Source organism: Chiloscyllium punctatum, chromosome 3, assembly GCF_047496795.1.
Source record: "Chiloscyllium punctatum isolate Juve2018m chromosome 3, sChiPun1.3, whole genome shotgun sequence".
In the NCBI taxonomy this organism is placed as follows: Eukaryota; Metazoa; Chordata; class Chondrichthyes; order Orectolobiformes; family Hemiscylliidae; genus Chiloscyllium; species Chiloscyllium punctatum.
This window is the reverse complement of record NC_092741.1, coordinates 17,357,937-17,378,131: the sequence shown is the minus strand read 5'-3', so window position 1 is coordinate 17,378,131 and position 20,195 is coordinate 17,357,937. Positions and strand designations below refer to the sequence as shown.

The 20,195-nt window shown below is 41.9% G+C and overlaps 1 protein-coding gene across 3 annotated transcripts in view; it reads right to left on the bottom strand.

Moving 5' to 3' along the window:
• mia3 (MIA SH3 domain ER export factor 3) overlaps positions 1-20,195 on the bottom strand; it is a 106,230-nt gene that overhangs the window by 24,844 nt on the left and 61,191 nt on the right. For all 3 annotated transcript variants that reach the window (XM_072550715.1, XM_072550716.1, XM_072550717.1), the window contains 7 exons: positions 15,456-15,508; positions 14,668-14,758; positions 13,290-13,428; positions 7,823-7,924; positions 5,742-5,802; positions 4,218-4,253; positions 863-930 (listed from right to left, as the gene is read on the bottom strand). In XM_072550715.1, the coding sequence (XP_072406816.1) occupies positions 863-930; positions 4,218-4,253; positions 5,742-5,802; positions 7,823-7,924; positions 13,290-13,428; positions 14,668-14,758; positions 15,456-15,508 (550 nt within the window). The remainder of the gene's footprint in view (positions 1-862; positions 931-4,217; positions 4,254-5,741; positions 5,803-7,822; positions 7,925-13,289; positions 13,429-14,667; positions 14,759-15,455; positions 15,509-20,195) is intronic.

The following is a 20,195-nucleotide window of genomic DNA, read 5'->3' as shown; positions in this document are numbered from 1 at the left end:
GCTTGGGTCCTCCCCGATACTAACCACCATACTACCAAAGACAGTACAATTTAAACCTTTAAGCCTCAGTGTCATACTTGTAAATCTATGCTACGGCCATCCACATGCACAGACCTTTCCAAAAGTATTATTGTCTAAACTGAACGTAGGATTTCAGACGGAGTCCGATAAAGGTTCTGTACATTGTTGCTTCACTTTTCACAGCTTAAAATCACTTGCACAATTTTAAATTCAAACATTTTTGACATAAAAGCTCGCATCCATTAAGCCTTGAACCTATGTTCTGCATCTTATTAATTTTTGTTGATGGCAGCCAGATTTCTGTTTCTCCAGGTCCAAATCTCTCACCATTAGTAAAATATTCTCAGTCGTCTTTCTCAGATCTGAAGTGGATGACCTCAGTTTTACAATCTCACACAGTGAACTCTATCCATCATAGTTTTGCCCTTTTATGAATCAGTGACCCTTTGTAACTTCCTGTTCACATCTACACAACTTAGTTCGCTTTCTGAAAACCTGTTTGCACAACAATCTACTGCTTCACTCCACTTGTTGATAAATACGACAAAACAGAGAACTCAAGACAGAAACCTGAGGAAAACAGGCTTCCAGTCATACATTCTGATTATCCTCAGTCTTAGCTTCCTGTTGCTCAAACAATTACCAAGTTCACAAAATTCCCACACATTTTGTTAGCAATCTCTTGTATGTAACATTAAACATTCTTGGAGGTCCACATGGGCAACATCTATAGACACTGCCATATTCATTATGTTAGCAAACTCAAAACATACCCATGCTGCACAGATCCATCTGAGGTGTAAATGAAGCATTGCAGACAATTACAAAAAATATTACTTACTTTTGCCTCAAATTTGCAGTCTCCCGCTTTTCTTCGGTGAGCGTTCTTTCAGCTGAACGTGCACTTAGCTGTTAAAAATTAGAATTTTTTTAAAATGCCATCAGTTTTTCAGCTTTTCCAACAGTAAATTATTCCAACATTTTAATGAAAACTGTCCATGTAAATTTTTAATGCTTCATGTGCAGCCTAATAACTGAGGCACTAAGATGCAGATTAACTTGCATATTCTGATATAATCTAGTTTCTACTAAATGACAAATATTAAACCATTTGTGATAAAAGTTGTATAATTTATAAATATTGCTTGACAGTACAGAACTTAAATATTGTTAAAATATAGTTGAAGCTTGTCAGCTTGCACACAGACAGATTTCAAAAAAAGGGACACGATTTTATTGAGCGTGAGAAGATGTTGGTTGTGTGGCTGGGAGATGCAACAAAAGCCCTGAACGGGCAATCTTAATTCTCAGATTGGTCAGGGTGTTGCCTACAGCAAAGGGTTTTCTTTAAAAATAAAGGAAGTCAGGGAGTGTTTCCAAAACAGTGACTAAATCCAGGATTTCAACAGAAAGTAGGTAACTGCAGACCCAGGTGGTATTAATCAAATGTTTTATTTTAATTCACTTGCACATGTGAGGTCATTGGCTGGTCAGCATTTATTGTTGTTGCCTTCTTGAACCATTGCAGTCCATGTGCTGTAAGTAGATCCACAATGCCCTTAGGGAAAGAATTCCAGAATTTCAATCCAGAGACAGTGAGGAAACAGCGAAATAGTTCCAATTCAGGATGGTGAATGGTTGGAGGGGAATTTGCAGGTAGTTATGTTCCCATATATCTGCTGCCCTTGGGCTCTAGTTGGAAGTAATAGTCGGTTTGGAAGTGTTGTCTGAGGACCTTAGGTGAATCCTGTAGATAGTGAACACTGCTACAACTTCCAGTTAAGACGACAGCAGGATGAGAGGACGTAGCCAAAGCTCCTCTCCTCACTAGCTCCTTTTCTTTTCTTTTTCTTTCCCCCTTCTTGCTGCAGTTTTTCTTTCCCCCAACACCCAAATGTTTAACGTCTTAAAATACCCTTAGTTAGAGGGAATGGAGATCGGAGTCTGAGACCAGCCTGCCACAGAGAGACAGTTAGTGGCATGAGCAGGAGCAGAAAGTCCATGGGCCAGGTCCCAGAAGAGAGTCATGGCCAGAGCCCGGAGCGGGAGCAGAGTGAGGGCCAGCCAAGTCCCAGGAGTGAGTCGCGGCCAGAGCCCGCGTGTGGAAGCAGAACAAACAGAGGCCGAGTCCTGGAAGCGAGTCACAGCCGGAACAGCAGCAGAGTGCATGCAGTCTGAGCTGGGAGCTGAGTAGTGGACGGAGCCAGAGTGGGAGCAGAGCGAGCCCTGGCCACTCTGTTGTACGGGTCCTGGATAGATGCCAGTATGTGGAGGCCGTGAGGTCTCGTATTCTGAAGCTTGGTGGGCTCAGACTCAGTGAAAAAGGATTATAACTTAAGGAGTTTAAAGATACTTTTTATTCTCATTCTGGACTTTTTAAAAACGCTGTATTCCTGTGCGAGTCTACTTCTTTTTGCTATTACAATTCTGTAACAACACAAAGTATCAATACCTATGTATCCTGTACCTAAGATGGTGCAGAGAGGTGACATTACAAACTTATCATGTGACAACAAAGGCTACTATATTCTACTCTGAGCACTGATGTCGTAAGGAGTGGACACTTCTGGATGTGGTGCCAATCAAGCGGACTGCTGTGTCTTGGTTAGTATCAAGCTTTTTGAGTGTTGTTGGGGCTGCACACATCCAGGCAAATTGGAAATATTCCATCACGCTCCTGACTTGTGCCTTGTAAATGGACAGGCTTTGGGGAGTCAGGAGGTGAACTACTCACCATAGTATTCCTAGCCTCTATAAACCGGTCTTGTGCCACTGTGTTTATGTGACAAGTCCAGATGAGCTGCTGGATAATGGTACCCAAGGTCGTCGATAGTGGGGAATTCAGTGATGGCAACACCAATGGATGCCGAGGGGCAGTGGTTAGATTGTTTCTTACTGGAGATTGTCATTGCTTTGTATTTGTGTGGTGTGAATGTTATATGCCACTTGTCATCTCAAGCCTTAACACTGTTCAGATCTTGTTGCATTTCAAATATGGACTCCTTCAGTGAGGAATCACAAATGGTGCTGAGCAGTGTGCAGTCATTAGCAAACATCCCCACTTCTGACCTTAGGATGGAGAGAAACTTGTTGATGAAGTACCTGAATATGGTTGCACTGAACATGGAAACTCCCTCCGAGATGTCTAGAGTTAAGATCACTGTCCTCCAACAACCATAACCATCTTCCTATGTGCTATGACTCGAATAAATATCCATTGATTCCAGTTTTGCTAGGTCTCCTTTATGCCACCTGCCATTGAATGCAGCCTTAATGTTGATGGTCATCACTCTCACCTCTTTTGTCCATGTGTGAACCAAGGCTGTAATGCAGTTAAGAGCTGAGTGGCCCTCTTGTGAATGCTTCAGCCTTACGTTTTGCACTGATATGTTGGAATCTTCCATCATAGAGAATGGGGACTTTTGTGGAGCCTCCTCCTCCAACGAGTTTAATTGCCCACCTCTTTCACAACTGGGTGTGACAGTGCTGCTGAGCTTAGATATGATCTGTTCGTTATGGGATTGCTTGGCTTTACCACTTGATGCTTATGCTGTTGGGCATGCAACTACTCCTGCTTGGTAGCTTCACCAGCTTGACAACTCATTTTTAAATATGCCTGGTGCTGCTCTTTGCATGCCCTCCTGCACTCTCTGGGTCAAGAGATTTAATCAAGTTTTCATAAAGTAGGCAAAATAAATGCTCTATTGCAAGTAAGGAAACATTCAGAGAAATTCATTTCCACAGATGATTACTGGAATATGAAATTCTTCACAGTAAGTAGTTGGGGGAAATATTACATATTTAAAATAAGAAAACACAACTGTAGGATTCGAATATTCTCATGAAGGAGTAGGCCAGATGGTCTCCTTCTGCACTCTAAATGAGAAATAAGGCACAGGCATGGTCATTAATAAAGGAAGAAATAAAAGGGGGCTAGGCAACGGTGACAGAACTGTCTGGATAAATTTCAGTGGAGTCAAGAGGAGGACATATTCTGATAATATCACTCAAATGCACTGCAATTTTAGACAGGAGCTAAATACAATCCAAGCAGAACAGCATCTCTCTAACCAAGCAGCTATTACAGATTAATCCTTTCTTGAAAAGAAAACCAAAAAATATAACCTAGAGTTATTGGTTCAATCTATATACAATGGTTCTGACTTGGGGTAACAAATTCAAATATCCGCACTCACCCAGTTTTCATGAGCTTTCTTCTCATGTGCAGCAATCTGGAAAAAAAATTTTGGAAGTATTTACACAAAAACACAGCAACAGTAATATGTTAATCTGAAATGAAAGGATCCATATGGAATTCACCATAGATAATTATATTAAAGAGAGAAAAACACAAAAGCAGCGTTTTTTTTCCACACAGAAGTGATTGAACTGTAATCCATCTTCACTATGCATTCAGAAATATCATTGTAATAGCAAAGGGCACTAGCTAGAGCCATAAAACATATGGAAAGAAATCCACACTGTTCAGTCATTCCTAAAGGATCCAACTTCTTGCAGTACAATTATGTAACTTCAAAAGAAGGCAAAAATAATAAGATGAGAACAAGAGCCATGAGAGTTTCAGGAAAATCTTTGGGAAATTTGTTCTCAAATTAATATTCTTCCCAATTACCTCAGAAAACTCAAACATTTGTTAATACTATTGACCTTTCTTGAATGCATGTTTATTTTTAAGGCTATTATCTATTTTACACATGTGACAACTAGAAGCTTACTAACTGATCCATTGTTACAGGTTAAGTGAAAAAGAAAAAAAACTGGGAAAGTTGTTCAATGGCCCCAGTCTAGAAAGTTCACGGAGATGACCATTTTGCTTGCCAGGTTTTTCTGTAATTCAAGCTCTTCTCAGCATTTTAGCTGTGGACAGAGACTGGATAGGCTCAGGCTATTTTCTTAAGAGCAGGTAAGGCTGAGGGGGACCTGTTGAGGTGTATAAGATTATGAAGGGTATGGACAGTTGGATAGCAAGCAGTGGTTTCCCTTGGTTCAAGAGGAAATAATGAGAGGATTTGAGGAAAAGCATTTTCAACTAGGTGATGGTGACAATCTGGAATGCACTGCCTGGGAGGGTAGTACAGGCAGAAAACCTCACAAATCTTTAAAAAGAGATGCGGATGAGCAGTTGAAAGTATCAGAATTTTTAAGGCTCTGGGCCAAAGACTGGAAATTGGGTTTAGATAGATCTTTGCAGACTCGATGAGCCAAAGGGCCTCTTCTGTGCTGTATGACCCCAAGCTTCTTCTCCAAACTCTTTTCACTTCTTCAAAAAAAAGGCTAAAGCCACTGATACGTTCATGCAAAGTTTCTTAGCTACTATTTAAAGGCCACAGCTTCCAGCAACTGGTGAGGTGAAAGTAAAATGGTTTTCTTTAGGCTTTAGACATTTTACCGAAAAGGTTAACCTTTCAAGCAGTCTGAACATCCATAATTTGTTCACTTTCACAGGGGCCAGTTAGTTGCCAGACTGATGGTCTGTCATCCACCACTGGTCACACCTCTACAAACTAATCAGCAACCCACTGCCAGCTGCATCGCATTTTGCGCACTCCGTCTTTTGCCAGTCTAAGCACAAACTGCTTCCCCCACTGCTTGAACATAGCAGGTTAAATGATATCTACTTCCACCCCAATCCCTGACGTCTTAAGACTGAACAATAATCACTCAATATTACAGAACCACCAGGACAATCTTCCCATTACCTGATTTTTGAAAGATCTCTCAGTCTTATGCAGCTCTTCTTCCATCTCCTGAATTCTTTGTCTAATAATTGAAAACAAAAGATCATTAGCAAAGCTAAATGAATTTCTTCAGTTTAAGCAAGCATCATAGCTGGGAAGGTACATAGGAAAAAAATGGTTCCAGGCATAGTATAGCAGCATGAAAAGCTTTAGGGTATAGAGAGGACAGTAATTTCTAAAACATGCTGAAAGTTTCACAAATTGAACGTCAAAGAAAGCAAGGTCAATATTGCTAGGACATGGCTTCAATAAACTTCAATAGTTCTAATATTGGGTGCGAATGAACAAAATCTATTAGGCTCAGAGGCAGAAGCAACACAGTGGAACAGCAACTTTAGATAGCATCTTTAATGTTGTGAGATGAACCAAGATACTTCAGAGGGTTGTAAACAAACAAGATTTGATACTGAGCAAAGCTAAGGAGATATTTGGGAAGATGACAAAGCTTAGTCAAAGATGCAGGTTTTAAGAAGTTGTAAAGGAGGCTTAGAGAGGGATTGAGTGTGTTTTGGGCATGGCAGTTGGAGGCATGTCAATTATGGTCACATTGAAATCAGAAAATAAAAACCCAGAATTAGAAGCGCAGAGAGTAAAACCTGAGGAAGTTTTGATCAGATTAGATTAGATTACTTACAGTGTGGAAACAGGCCCTTCGGCCCAACAAGTCCACACCGACCCGCCGAAGAGCAATCCACCCAGACCCATTCCCCTACACCTAACACTATGGGCAATTTAGCATGGCCAATTCACCCAATCTGCACATTTCTGGACTGTGGGAGGAAACCGGAGCATCCGGAGGAAACCCACACAGACATTAGGAGAATGTGCAAACTCCAACCAGACAATTGCCTGAGGTGGGAACTGAAGTCGGGTCCCTGGCGCTGAGGCGCAGCAGTGCTAACGAAGGTGAATATAACACTCTACACTGCAATCTGAACCAAAAGTAGCATCACAATTCAAACTGATGAAAGGGAGAGGGTCTTTTCCCCTTACACATGGAGTGATCCACAAGTGAAACATGTTTCCAGCTTGATTCATGGAAACAAAAAGACAATGGAATCACGTAATAGACAAGGTCAATAGTGTCATATTGGGTAGGGAAACAAAGGGAGCAAATGGATGATACCTGGACAGATGAAGTAGTTAAAATCAAATGGCCTCCCTCATCAGCTTTTCCTCATCAACTCTAACTCCCCTTTTATCATGTCAAAATTGTAACTAGGATTAGGTGAAACGTGTTAAATTTGACATCTACTGAACTGGGTCTCAAACTTCACTCCAAATTTCATTCAGTTAAAAAGAAAGCATTAATGTAAATATCAAGACACACGGATACATTTATCTTTGCATACAATTTGAAATCACAGTTGCAGAGTGACTGCTTTTGACTACAAGGCACTGCAGTGTAGAATAATACGACATGTGATGTAGCCAAGAACCTCTCAAATCTCCGATCCTAATCTCAGCTCTAAACAAACAATGCTGTTTCCTAATGCAAAAGCACAAAAGGGATAATCCAATTCAAACTAATGGCAACAAAATATTTTAATGTGCACCAAAACTAGCAATACATCATGTCTAGTTAAAATAGAGTGGATACCATTACTACTAAAAACGCTGTTAATAAACACTTGCACTAAAACGAATGAGCAGTCTCCGGTGCCTTTTAATCATAAATCAGAAGTTTAGAGTTCATGCGCATTCCAGACACTTGAACATATTTCAATGGCCTCTTTCAGGTAAGACCCGAGGCCCCACATACATTCCCAGGTTGGTGCAAAACAGCCATAGCAAGTATCCAGGGTCTTCCTAATTTTCACCCCTCAGCCAATTTCACTAAAGCAGATTAACTGGTCATTTACTTCACTGCTGTGAATGAGAGCTGGTTCTGCTTAATTAGCTGTTGTCCTTCTCACATAAAAGTAACTACAGTTCAAGAAGTTCTTAATTGGCTACAAGCATTTTGAGATAATTCACGGTTGTGATTTATGAGATTACTATGGGGCATCCCACCGTGAGATGAAAATAATATAACTACTGACTTGTACATCTTCACTTCCTCCACAGCCTGGAGTGCTTTTTCATCGGCTGCAGATAGTTTCAGTTCCTTCTCTTGACGCTGACACTCTTCTTGAGTCAACCTCCTATAAAAGGGTAGAAAATAGTAAACAGGTTATACTCTGGTATAAAAAGGGCACAAAGCCACCAATGATCACAACGGTTTTCAAAAACAAAATCGGCACCAATATCCTGCAGGAATGAAATCTGCCATCCTTGCCTGGTCTGGTCTACATGTGATCCTAGACCTACAGCAAATGAGGGTAACTCTTAACTGCTCTCTGAAATGGCCTAGCAAGCCACTCAGTTCATCAAGCACTATGAAACCTCAATAAATTGAAACAGACCTCACCTAGCACTGACTTAAACATTGGTAAAGACAATGGCAGAAACAGCGTTGTTGACTCCACAACATCCTTCTGACTAACATCTAAGGGCCAGTGCCAAAATTAGTCTGAGAGAGAGCTCTCCCAATCAAGCAAAGCCTGACTTAATCTTACCCACAGAATAACCGCAGACACCACCATCACTAGACACTTGCTGTTTCACCAGCAGGACAGACCCAGCAGAGGTATTGCAAGTGGTATACAGTTGCCATAGGAATCCTAAACAGGAACTCTGGACCTGAAGTCGTTTCATTGTCTTCAGATTAAACATTGGCAAGGAAACACCTGATTGCCAAATATCGTCCTCCCTTCATCCTTCGCCCTTCATGATGAACAACACTTCAAGGAAGCACGAAGGTTGGCAAGGGAGTAATAGATAGCAACGTTGAAAGTTGCCCAGGTATGTCCTGTACACAATAAGCAGGACAAATCCAACCTGGTAAATTACCACCCCATCAGTCGGCTCTCGATTAGCAGTAAAGTGATGGAAGGTGCCATCATTGAGCACCACCTCATTAATGCCCAGTTTGGGTTCTCCCAGGACCACTCAGCTCCTGATCTCATTACAGCTTTCTTTCAAATTTGAAAAAAAAGTTGATTTCCATCAGAGGTTTGGAAAGTTCTGTCTAAGGATCTTTGGTGCATTTCTGCAGTACATCTTGTGGATAGTACACACTGTTGCTACTAGATTACCTACAGTGTGGAAACAGGCCCTTCGGCCCAACAAGTCCACACTAACCCTCCGAAGAGAAACTCACCCCCCGATATTTACCCCTGACTAACCCACCAAACGCTACAGGTAATTTAGCATGGCCAATTCACCTAATCTGCACATATTTGGACTGTGGGAGGAAACCAGAGCACCTGGAGGAAACCCACGCAGACACGGGGAGAATGTGCAAACTTCACACAGGCGCGAATTGAACCCGGGTCCCTGGCACTGAGAGGCAACAGTGCTAGCCACTGAACCACCATGCCGCCCCCACTGAGCATCAGTAGTGGAGGGAGTGGATGTGGTGCCAATCAAGCAGGCAACTTTTTAACAGATGGTTGAAGGGTGTGGTGCTGGAAAAGCACAGCCGGTCAGACAGCATCTGAGGTGCAAGTGAACTGACATTTCAAGCGCAAGCCCTTCATCAGGAAAGATGAAGGGCCTATGCTCAAAACAAATTCTCCTGCACCTCAGATGCTGCCTGACTGGCTGTGCTTTTCCAGCACCACACTCTGACTCTTCCAGCATCTGTACTCCTCACTTTGTCCTTGTCATGGATGGTGTCAAGCTTTTGAATTTTGCTGGAGCTGCACTGATCTAGGCAGTTGGGTGTAATCTATCACACTCAAACTTGTGCCTTGTAGACAGTGATAGGCTTTGGGAAGTCAGGTGGTGAATTAGTCGCTGCAGTATTCCTAGTCTCTGGCCTGCTCTTTTGGCCACTATTTGTGTGAGAAGTTCAGTTGAGTTTCTGGTCAATGGTAACCCCCAAAGACATTGATATTGAGTAGTGGTAACACCACTGAGTATCACTGGGGAATGGTTAGATTGTCTCTTTATTGGAGATGATCACTGCTTGGCATGTGTGGCGAGAATGTTACTTGCCACTTGTCAACCCAAGCCTGGACATTGGCCAGATCTCGTCTTTGAACACTGACTGCTTCAGTATTCAAGGAGTTACGAATGGTGCTGAACATTGTCTAACTCCTGCAGAGATTTACTGGAGCTGAAATAACTGACCTCCAACAACCACAGCATATGACAGATGACATTTCCATGGCCCTACACTCATCCCTGGAACATCTGAATGAAAAGGGTATCTGTGCCAAGTTCCGGCACACTGAAGGTAGAGCTGTAGTCAACACTATAATTGAAACCAAACTAACCTCCAAACTAGGTCTTTGCTCTGCCCTCTGCAACTAGATCGTTGACTTCCTGACCCACAGACCACAATCAGTGAGAATAGGCAACAGCGCCTCCTCTCAGACACTCAACACCAGTTCCCTGCAAAGATATGTATTCACCCGCTTACTAAATTCCCTGTGCACTCATGACTGTGTGGCTAAATTTTGATTCATTTCCTTCTACAAGTTTGCTGATGACATGACTATTGTAGGCCAGATTTTAATGACAAAGTGGAATACAGGAAAGAAAGTGTTATTGGTGGTATGGTGTAAAGATAACCATCTCCCCCTCAACATCAGCAACACAAAAGAGCTGGTCACTGACTTCAAGAAGGTGGAGAGCACCTATCCACATCAATGGAGCAGAGGTGGAGCTGGTCGAGAGGGTTCTAAGGAGTGACAGTCACTAACAATCTGTCCTGGTCCACCCACACTGATGCGATGGTCAGGAGGGCACAACAACGCCTCTACTTCCTCAGGAACCTAAGGAAATTTGGCATGTCCATAACTTTTATAGAAGGACCATACAAAGCATTCTACCCAGATGCATCATGGCTTGGTATGACAACTGCTCTGTCCAAAGCCGCAAGAAACTACAGCCCAGTCTATCATGTAAACCAATCTATACTTCTTGCTGCCTTACAAGGACAAAGACAGTAAACATAATCAAAGACCCCTCCCACCCTGGTAATAATCTCTTCCAATCTCTTTCGGCAGACAGAAGATACAAAAGCTTAAACACATGGACCAAAAGATTCAAGAACAGCTTCTTTCCCACCATTTTTAGACTTCAGAATGGAGCTCTCAAATTTCAAATATAATATCTATCTCAGTCTCTGTGGACCCATCCCTGCATCTGTAACATTTGTATTCCTCACTGTTCTATTACCTTTTTGTACTGTGTATTAATTAGATTAGATTACCTACAGTGCGGAAACAGGCCCTTCGGCCCAACTAGCCCACACCGACCCTCCGAAGAGCAACCTACCCAGACCCATTCCCCACTCCCTACTGATGCACCTAACTCTATGGGCAATTTAGCATGTCCAATTCACCTGACCTACACATCTTTGGACTGTGGGAGGAAACCGAACACCCGGAGGAAACTCATGCAGCCTCAGGGAGAATGTGCAAACTCTACACAGACAGTCGCCCAAAGCTGGAATCGAACCTGGGACCATAGTGCTGTGAGGCAGCAGTGCTAACCACTGAGCCACCATGCCGCCCTTTGCTCAGGCTATGTGATGCCACAAGCAGTCGAATGCAGCTTTGATGTAAAGGGCTTTCACTGTCACCTCACCACTGTAATTCAGCTCTTTTGTCCATGTTTGAATCAAGGCTGTAATGAGGTCAGGAGCTGAGTGGCCCTGGCAGAACCCAAACTGGGCGTCAATAAGCAGGTTATTGTTGAGCAGGTGTTGCTTCTTAGCGCTGCTGATGACATCTTCCATCATTTTACTGATGGTCGAGAGTAGACAGAAGAGATAATAATTTGACTGGGTCGGATGTGTCTTTTTTTTGTGTGTACAGGACATACCTGGGATGTGGTATAGACACTAATGACAAGAATGATCCCTATAGATTTTCAAATTTGCTGAGGTACCTGCCTTCATTCACAGCAGCTACATTAGGCCTTGTAGTTCAAGAAGAAAGAGGGAATGTGTTCCTACTATACCTGATCCTCTATGTGGACAGAATGAGGAACATGTGGGACTGTATTTCCAGCAGACGTTGTGTGTTGTTGGACGGTGTACATTTTAGAACATTTGTATGGGATGAAAGGTGTGCCTCAAACATCACCTACCCATGAACTCACTGGTGCTAACCTCCCAATACTGTAATTTACTGAAATTCAACAATAGTTCTAATATTTTGAGGGTGTAATTGAAATACAAGTCAAGTCAATTTTTACAGTCAACCTGCTTGCTTAAATATTCGTTAATATGGGGTCCAGTAAATAGTGTCAATACTACTAGATATGTGCAGAGTTTCATCAACCTAACAAGAGGTTGTCAAACATGCATGGTTATGAAATCCCACTTATTTTCTTCCATTTCCTCATGCTTGATCACCCCAAGCAACTTGGCTACAGACGTGTTGCTGTCACATGGCACAACACGTTCCTCAGTTTGTCATTTTCCTACACAGGTTGGCTAATTGTGAGAATTTAGCAAGAATGTATTGGAAATACAAACCAGTATCTCACAACAGGGCTGCTGCACCTCTTTCTTCGTTGTACTGTCACATATATAGCGATTAGCCATCCGTTAGCTTTTCCACCTTATCACTAACTTCCTGAATGATAATGTGACTGCATGATTACTTCACGACTAAGCAGATAATATTCAGCAAAACTTCTCAAAATCAGCATTGCTGCTTCCAACTTTAAATCTTATCAGATTAGAACATGAGGCTGTTACCAGCAGTAAGTTAGTCAATTTCTGTTTCCTTTCCATCCAACAATTCAGTTCAGAAGTTAAAACTTGAAAGAAAAACCAAAAGAACCGTGGATGTTTTAAGTCAGAAACAAAAACAGAAGTTGCTGGAAAAGCTCAGCAGGTCTGGCAGCATCTGTGAAGAGAAATCAGATTTAATGCTTAGGGTCCTTCCCTCAGAACATAAAAGAATGAGTACACAGCAGGTCAGTGAAACTGAAATGGAAACATCAAAATTTCAAGTCAGATTTTCAAACGTACACTGCTCAGCTCAGTAACTCTAGGACTTTCAGCTTCTCATTTTGCGTCCTAACTCTCAAATCAGTCTAACTGTGCTGGTGACAGCTATTTCTTTTGTCAGAACATATTCATAAAGGAAGGCAAAAACTGTTCTTTGTCATTAGGTCACTCAATAAATAAGTCTTCTCCATTTTTTAAATCAAATCCCTGTGAACATAGGTAGAAATTTCAATGCTAGAAATAACAGAAGCCATTGAACAGAGTGGATACTAATTACATTTCAGTTAACACATCTAATTCTATTGCTCTGCATCCTTTTATATCCTTCCTTTATAAGTATTTACCCAACTCACCTTAAAATGATGTTCTCTGCCACAGTAGACACATGTAATACAACAAACACGCAAGTAGCCTGGCAAAAGCAAACAGTTCAAATTTGCCCCTCATTCCTCTAGTGTGAAGGCAAGCTCCTGTTAAGCAAATCAGCGACTTACTTCTGCAGGGCCATCTCCTTTTGATGGTAGAGCTCAGACAGGATCTCCAGCTTCTGTTGCATGGTTTTAAATTCATTCTCAAGCCTCGACTTCTCTGTTGTAGTCGCTACAAAGTTGTGTTCAAGCTGCTTAATTTGTTCTAGATGAAGAAGGTGAATTAAATGTGTGGGGTTAGTTTTGACAGGTTACTTTATCTTTTTCATCATCGCAATCTTTTCACAGGATGCACAGCTCTTGGCAACAGTGGAAATCTTGACTGGCTTCAATGGTTGAAGGATGTAGGAAAGAGCTATTTTTGAAAAAAAGATTCACTACCCTTCCAGTGGGCCTGGGCTTACAATTTATTTTTTCCTCTCAAGAAATTACATTTAGGGAGACAATGGCCTAGTGGGTATTATCACTAGAATAGTAATCCAGAAACTCAGCTAATGTTCCAGAACTGGGTTCAAATTCTGCCATGGTAGACAGTGGAATTTGAAGTCAATAAAGAATCTAGGTTTAAGGGTCTGATGGTAACCATGAAACTGTTGTCAATTGTCGGAAAACTTCATCTGGTTCACGAATATCCTTGAGGGAAGGAAATCTGCCACCCTTACTTGGCCAGGCCTACACATGAGTCCAGACCCACAGCCACATTGTTGATTCCTAAAGCCATCTGGGCAATAAATGCTGGCCTAGCCAGAGACACCCAAATTCCATGAGTGACTAAAAAAAGAATGGTAAGGAGGTCATTGCCTGCTTTTCATCTTTATTCTTATGTAGAATTAGCTGGCAGCCTAATCCAGGATCCATGCAGGCCTGTAGCGTAACTGACACCTGGGAAATGTTCAAGGAAAGCTGGAATCAGATCTATTATAGGCTGCTGACAAAATTGTTTTGCATCAACATGAGACTAGTCAACTATAGTATTGTCCACCTGTTGGTTTCTCTCACCAATGTGTAGGAGAGATTAGTCACTTCAGTGATTTTTCTTCTTTTTCTGGACAAACAGACCTACCTATAGTCAATTGGAAGTGATATAGTTTCACTGAATTAAGATGCTCACAGAGATTGAAGAAATGATGGATATAATTCCCAAAAATACTAGTCGATAAATCAGGTGTAGATTTTAAATTATAGAGCAATTTCAATCAGAAGTTCTCCCTCCATAAGTATAAGACAAACCCTTTTCAGTGGGTACCAGAACAGAAAGTTGTTAATTCTCTTGTCGAGTTAGCCGAATAGAGCTGAAATGACAAAGAGGTTACATCTAGCCTCAGCTCTGCGAATAAATGGGAACCATGTTGTGCAAATTTCGCATCTTGCCCTTCCTCCACCAACCCCAAAATTGTTTGGGCATCAAACTTTTACTCTAACGTCTACAAGAACCATATCTTACCTTCCAGTTCATGTCTAGCTTTTATTTCATCTGTCAGCTTGGCTTGGAAATGGTCTTTTTCTTCTTCAACAATTTTCAAGGTGGTTTGTACCTTAAGTTGAAGAGAGAATGACACTCCTGTAATGTTAAAAGATTAAACTGTACCCTCTCTCTGGACATTAATGTAATGTTAAAGGGTTAAAGTATACTGCTTTTCTCCAGAAGCTACACATTCTGGAAGTGGGGGGTGACATTCATACAAGAATGTAGATGACTCACACTTCATTTGGACAGCCATTTCTGCTGCTAACACCAAATTAAACTCTCATTCAGACCCTTCCAATGCTTTCATAGCCATCTTCCAATACTAAAGCTTTTCACACCAAAATTGCCTTGGGGAATCACAGAGTCAAGAAATCGTTTGCATAACAATTCCCCAGGATTAGGGCATTTACATTATTTCAGAGGATGGCCTCATCTTATCTTGTACCTGGGATGGTATGTGGTTATGATGGGGGATGGGAGGTTGGTGGTGGCCAGAGTATCTGTGAGCATTACCAACTGACCTGTACAAAGGGGATGTGTTTTCTTTATTTTGGGCCTCTTTTGATTCGACTTCGCACACCTGCAAAGGGAGTCAAAGGCGGTCACCTAGCTTGCACAGGCTTTAATAAACTTTAACTGTTTGCAGACATTGGTGCGTGCAAATTGCATTGTGAGAGAAACCTCAGGAACTGAATGTAACACTCCCATACATCCAGAAACAGCTGCCATCCTAAATAAACACACACACACAATTTCCCTCTTACCCTTGAAACATCCATCATTTGCTGAATCTTCATTTTTACCCTTTTACTTTTGTCTAAAGAAAGAACACATTTAGAGTGTTATTTGACATAGTAAAACTGGAAGTGACAAAATATAGAAAAAAAAGTATTTACACAACACATGCATCCCAAACATCTAAATGCATCTTGCATGCAATGAATAACTCTGACGTTATTAAGTAACCTCATGGATCCAAAAGTGGGGCCCTGGAGTCTGACAAACCTCCTGAGGGAGATACAAAAGAGTCACAGACGTTCAGCACGGAAACAGACCCTTTAGTCCAACTCGCCCATGATGACCAGATATCCCAACCTAACCTAGCACACAGCCCATATCCCTTCAAACCCTTGCTATTCATACACTTATCCAGATATCTTAAATCTTGCAATTGTACCAGCCTCCACCACTTCCTCTGGCAGCTCATTCCATATACGTACCACCCTCTGCGTGAAAACATTGCCCCTTAGGTCCCTTTTATATCTTTCCCCTCTGACCCTAAACCTATGCCCTCTAGTTCTGGACTCCCCCACCCCAGGGACAAGACCTTGTCTATTTACCCTATCCACGCCCTTCATGATTTTATAAACCTCTAAGGACACCCCTCAGCCTCTGCACTCAGGAGAAAACAGCCCAGCCATTTCAACCTCTCCTTACAGCTCAAATCCTGGTAACATCCTTGTCAATCTTTTCTGAACCCTTTCAGGTTTCACAACATTCTTCTGATCGGAAGGAAACCAGAATTGCACGCAATATTCCAACAGTGGCCTAAATAACATCCTGTACAGCTGCAACATGACCTCCCAACTCCTGCACCCAATACTCTGACCAATAAAGGAAAGCATACCAAACACCTCCTTCATTAGCCATTTTCAAGGAGATATGAACCTGCACTCCAAGGTCTCTTTGTTCAGCAACACTCCCTAGGACCTTAACATTAAGTAGGCAAAAGTGAGGAGTGCAGATGCTGGAAATTAGAGTCGAGAGTGTGGTGCTGAAAAAAGGACAGCAGGTCAGGTAGTGTCCAAGGAGCAGGAGAATTCACGTTTCAGCCCGAAACGTCGATTCTCCTGCTCCTCAGATGCTGCCTGACCTGCTGTACTTTTCCAGTACCACACTCTTGACCCTTACCATGAAGTGTACAAGTGAGGAATGGTCGATTGATGGATTTTGTTTCAATACTAGTAGAACCTATTCAAGAGTGTTCCAACAGTAGAGTTTAGTTTTAGTGTGGCTCAAATAGGGATAATAGTGTTGTAGCATGGTTTAAAAAGAGTATGTTTAAAGTATTAACAAGCATTTTAACATGAAATCTAATATTGTCACCATACACATACTGTAAACAGCCTACAACTTGTATTTGTTTTGCCAACTTGCTTTATGCTACAAACAAATGCATTCATCACATTAAAAGTAAAAAATAATTCTTGGCACCTCAAGTGTATCTATAACTTTTTTTAAAAATCAAATCTATGATCTTTAGAGGTGTAGTCAAAAAAGAAACTGCAGGGGTACACACAAAATTGATAATTGGAATAGGGATTCATAACCAAAAATCTTAGGGAACCACAACTTGATGATGAAACAGTACCTTGCACTTTGAAAGATCCCTCAAACAATAAAAAAAAACAACATCTACTGCATGCCTTATTTTAAAAACGGTCATTAGTTACTAAAAATAATAGATGAGACACAGACAACTCTTCTCCTTCCCACAGTACCAATATACATGCAAGATGTCCAGCAGACACACTGGAACAGGTACAAATCATCTCAACTTAAAAAGCTAGTGGAAGGATGACACCTCCGAGAAAGCAGCATCAACCAAGATTATGGATTCAGAACCCACAACTTTGACTGAAAGGCTACAGTCAAACTTACATGCACTTCAACCAAGAGTTTCTAATTAAAACTCTCAAGTTGTCAGATCTACTTTTCAGTTATTAACAGTGTCCACTATTCAGGAGAAAACTAAGTCACACTGAAAAATGGGGCTCAATTTAGAACAGCCAACTGAGAATTGAGAATTGAGAATTGAGAAACAGGAATCAAAAAGTTGATGTTTAGTTTTCGAGTAATCTATATGGACTTCAGTAAGGCGTTTGACAAGGTACCCCATGAAAGACTGGTTAGCAAGGTTAGAGCTCATGGAATACAGGAAGAACTAGCGATTTGGATGCAGAACTGGCTCAAAGGTAGAAGACAGAGGATGATGGTGGAGGGTTGTTTTTCAGACGGGAGGTCTGTGACCAGTGGAGCGCCACAAGGATCGGTGTTGGGTCCACTACTTTTCATCATTTATATAAATGATTTGGATGTGAACATAGGAGGTACAGTTAGTAAGTTTGCAGATAACACCAAAATTGGAGGTGTAGTGGACAGCGAAGAAGGTTACCTCAGATTACAACAGTACTGGACCAGATGGGCCAACGGGCTGAAGACTGGCAGATGGAGTTTAATTTAGATAAATGCGAGGCACTGCATTTGGGAAAGCAAATCTTAGCAGGACTTGTACACTTAATGCTAAGGTCCCGGGGAGTGTTGCTGAACAAAGAGACCTTGGAGTGCAGGTTCATAGCTCCTTGAAAGTGGAGTCACAGGTAGACAGGATAGTGAAGGTGGTGTTTGCTATGCTTTCCTTTATCGGTCAGAGTATTGAGTACAGGAGTTGGGAGGTCATGTTGCGCCTGTACAGGACATCGGTGAAGCCACTTTTAGAATATTGCGTGCAATTCTGGTCTCCTTCCTATCAGAAGGATATTGGAAAAGTTGAAAGGGTTCAGAAAAGATTTACAAGGATGTTTCAAGGGGTGGAGTGGTTGGATAGGTTGGGGCTGTTTTCCCTGGAGTTGAGGAGGCTGAGGAGTGACCTTACAGAGGTTTATAAAATGATGAGGGATATGGATAAGATAAATAGACAGTCTCTTCCCTGGGGTGGGTGAGTCCAGATCTAGAGGGCAAAGGTTGAGCGTGAGAGGGGAGAGATATAAAAGAGACCTACGGGGCAACTTTTTCACGCAGAGGGTGGTACATGTATGGAATGAGCTGCCAAAAGATGTGGTGGAGGCTAGCTTGCAACATTTAAAAGGCATTTGGATGGGTATATGAATAGGAAAGGTTTAGAGGAATATGGGCTGGGTGCGGGCAAGTGGGACTAGATTGGTTTGGGATATCTGGTCGGCATGGACGGGTTGGACTGAAGGGTCTGTTTCTGTGCTGTATATCTCTATGACTCTAAACATGGAAATAGACTCTTCGGCTAAGCCGATCATGTTCCCAAACTAAACTAGTCTCACTTGCCTGCATTTGACTTGTATCTCTCCAAACCCCTCTCATTCACGTACTTATCCAAATGCCTTTTAAATGTTTTACTGTACCTACATTCACCACTCCCTCTAGCAATTCATACCACTGTGTAAAAAACAGTTGCCCCTTAGATCCTTTTAAATTTTTTTCCTCTCACCGTCTGGTTTTGAACTCCCCTTTTCCTAGGGAAAAGACCTTTGTTATTCACTTATCTACACCCCTTGTGTTTTTAAAAACTTCGAAGGTTACTGGTCAACATCTTATATGCCAGTGATATAGATCCCAACCTAATGGGCGGCACGGTGGCACAGTGGTTAGCACTGCTGCCTCACAGCGCCAGAGACCTGGGTTCAATTCCCGCCTCAGGCGACTAACTGTGTGGAGTTTGTACGTCCTCCCCGTGTCTGCGTGGGTTTCCTCCGGGTGCTCCGGTTTCCTCCCACAGTCCAAAGATGTGCAGGTCAGGTGAATTGGCTATGCTAAATTGTTCGTAGTGTTAGGTAAGGGGGAAATGTAGGGGTATGGGTGGGTTGCGCTTCGGTGGGGCGGTGTGGACTTATTGGGCCGAAGGGCCTGTTTCCACACTGTAAGTAATCTAAATCTATCCTTAACTCAAACCTTCCACTCCTGGCCACTTCCCAGTAAATATTTTCTGAACCCTCTCCAATCTAATATCCTTCTTATAGAGGCTGACCAGAACTCTACACATTATTCGAGAAGAGGCCTCACCAATGGCCTGTACCATAACATGACATCCAAACTCTCATACTCCTGCACTGTTCTATATTCAAAGGTCTGAGCAATGAAGGCAAACATGTTAAACACCTTCTTAATCACATCATCTGTGAAGCGAATTTCAAAGAATAATGCACCTGAATCCCAAGGCCTCTTTTCGACAATGCTCCCCAAGGCCCTACCATTAATTGTACAAGTTCTGCCTTTGTTCGTTTTACCAAAATGTTTTACCTTGTATTTCTCCAAAACAAACTCCATCTGCTACTCCCCAGCCCATTGTCCCAATTGATCAAGGTCTTTTCGTAATTTTCAATAGCCTTCTACACTGTTCACTACACGACCAATTTTGCAAACTAACTAACCATGCCTCTTATGTTCTCATGCAAAATGTTTGAGATAATTGACAAACAGAAGTGGACCCAGTGCCAGTCTCTTTGGAACACTGCTAGTCACAGGTGTTTTCCTAATATACACTAAAAATCTGAATCTTAGTGTGTAGAGGATAAGTACAAGTTTGCAAAAGATATAAAACTTCTCAGGATTATAAACTCAGGACAGTATACAACTAAAGGACATTGACAAGTTGGAATAATGGGCCCATAAGTGACAGATGAAGTTCAATGCAGAGAATGGTGAGGTGATACTTTTTGGTTAAAAAACCTTGGAGAGACAGTACAGAATTA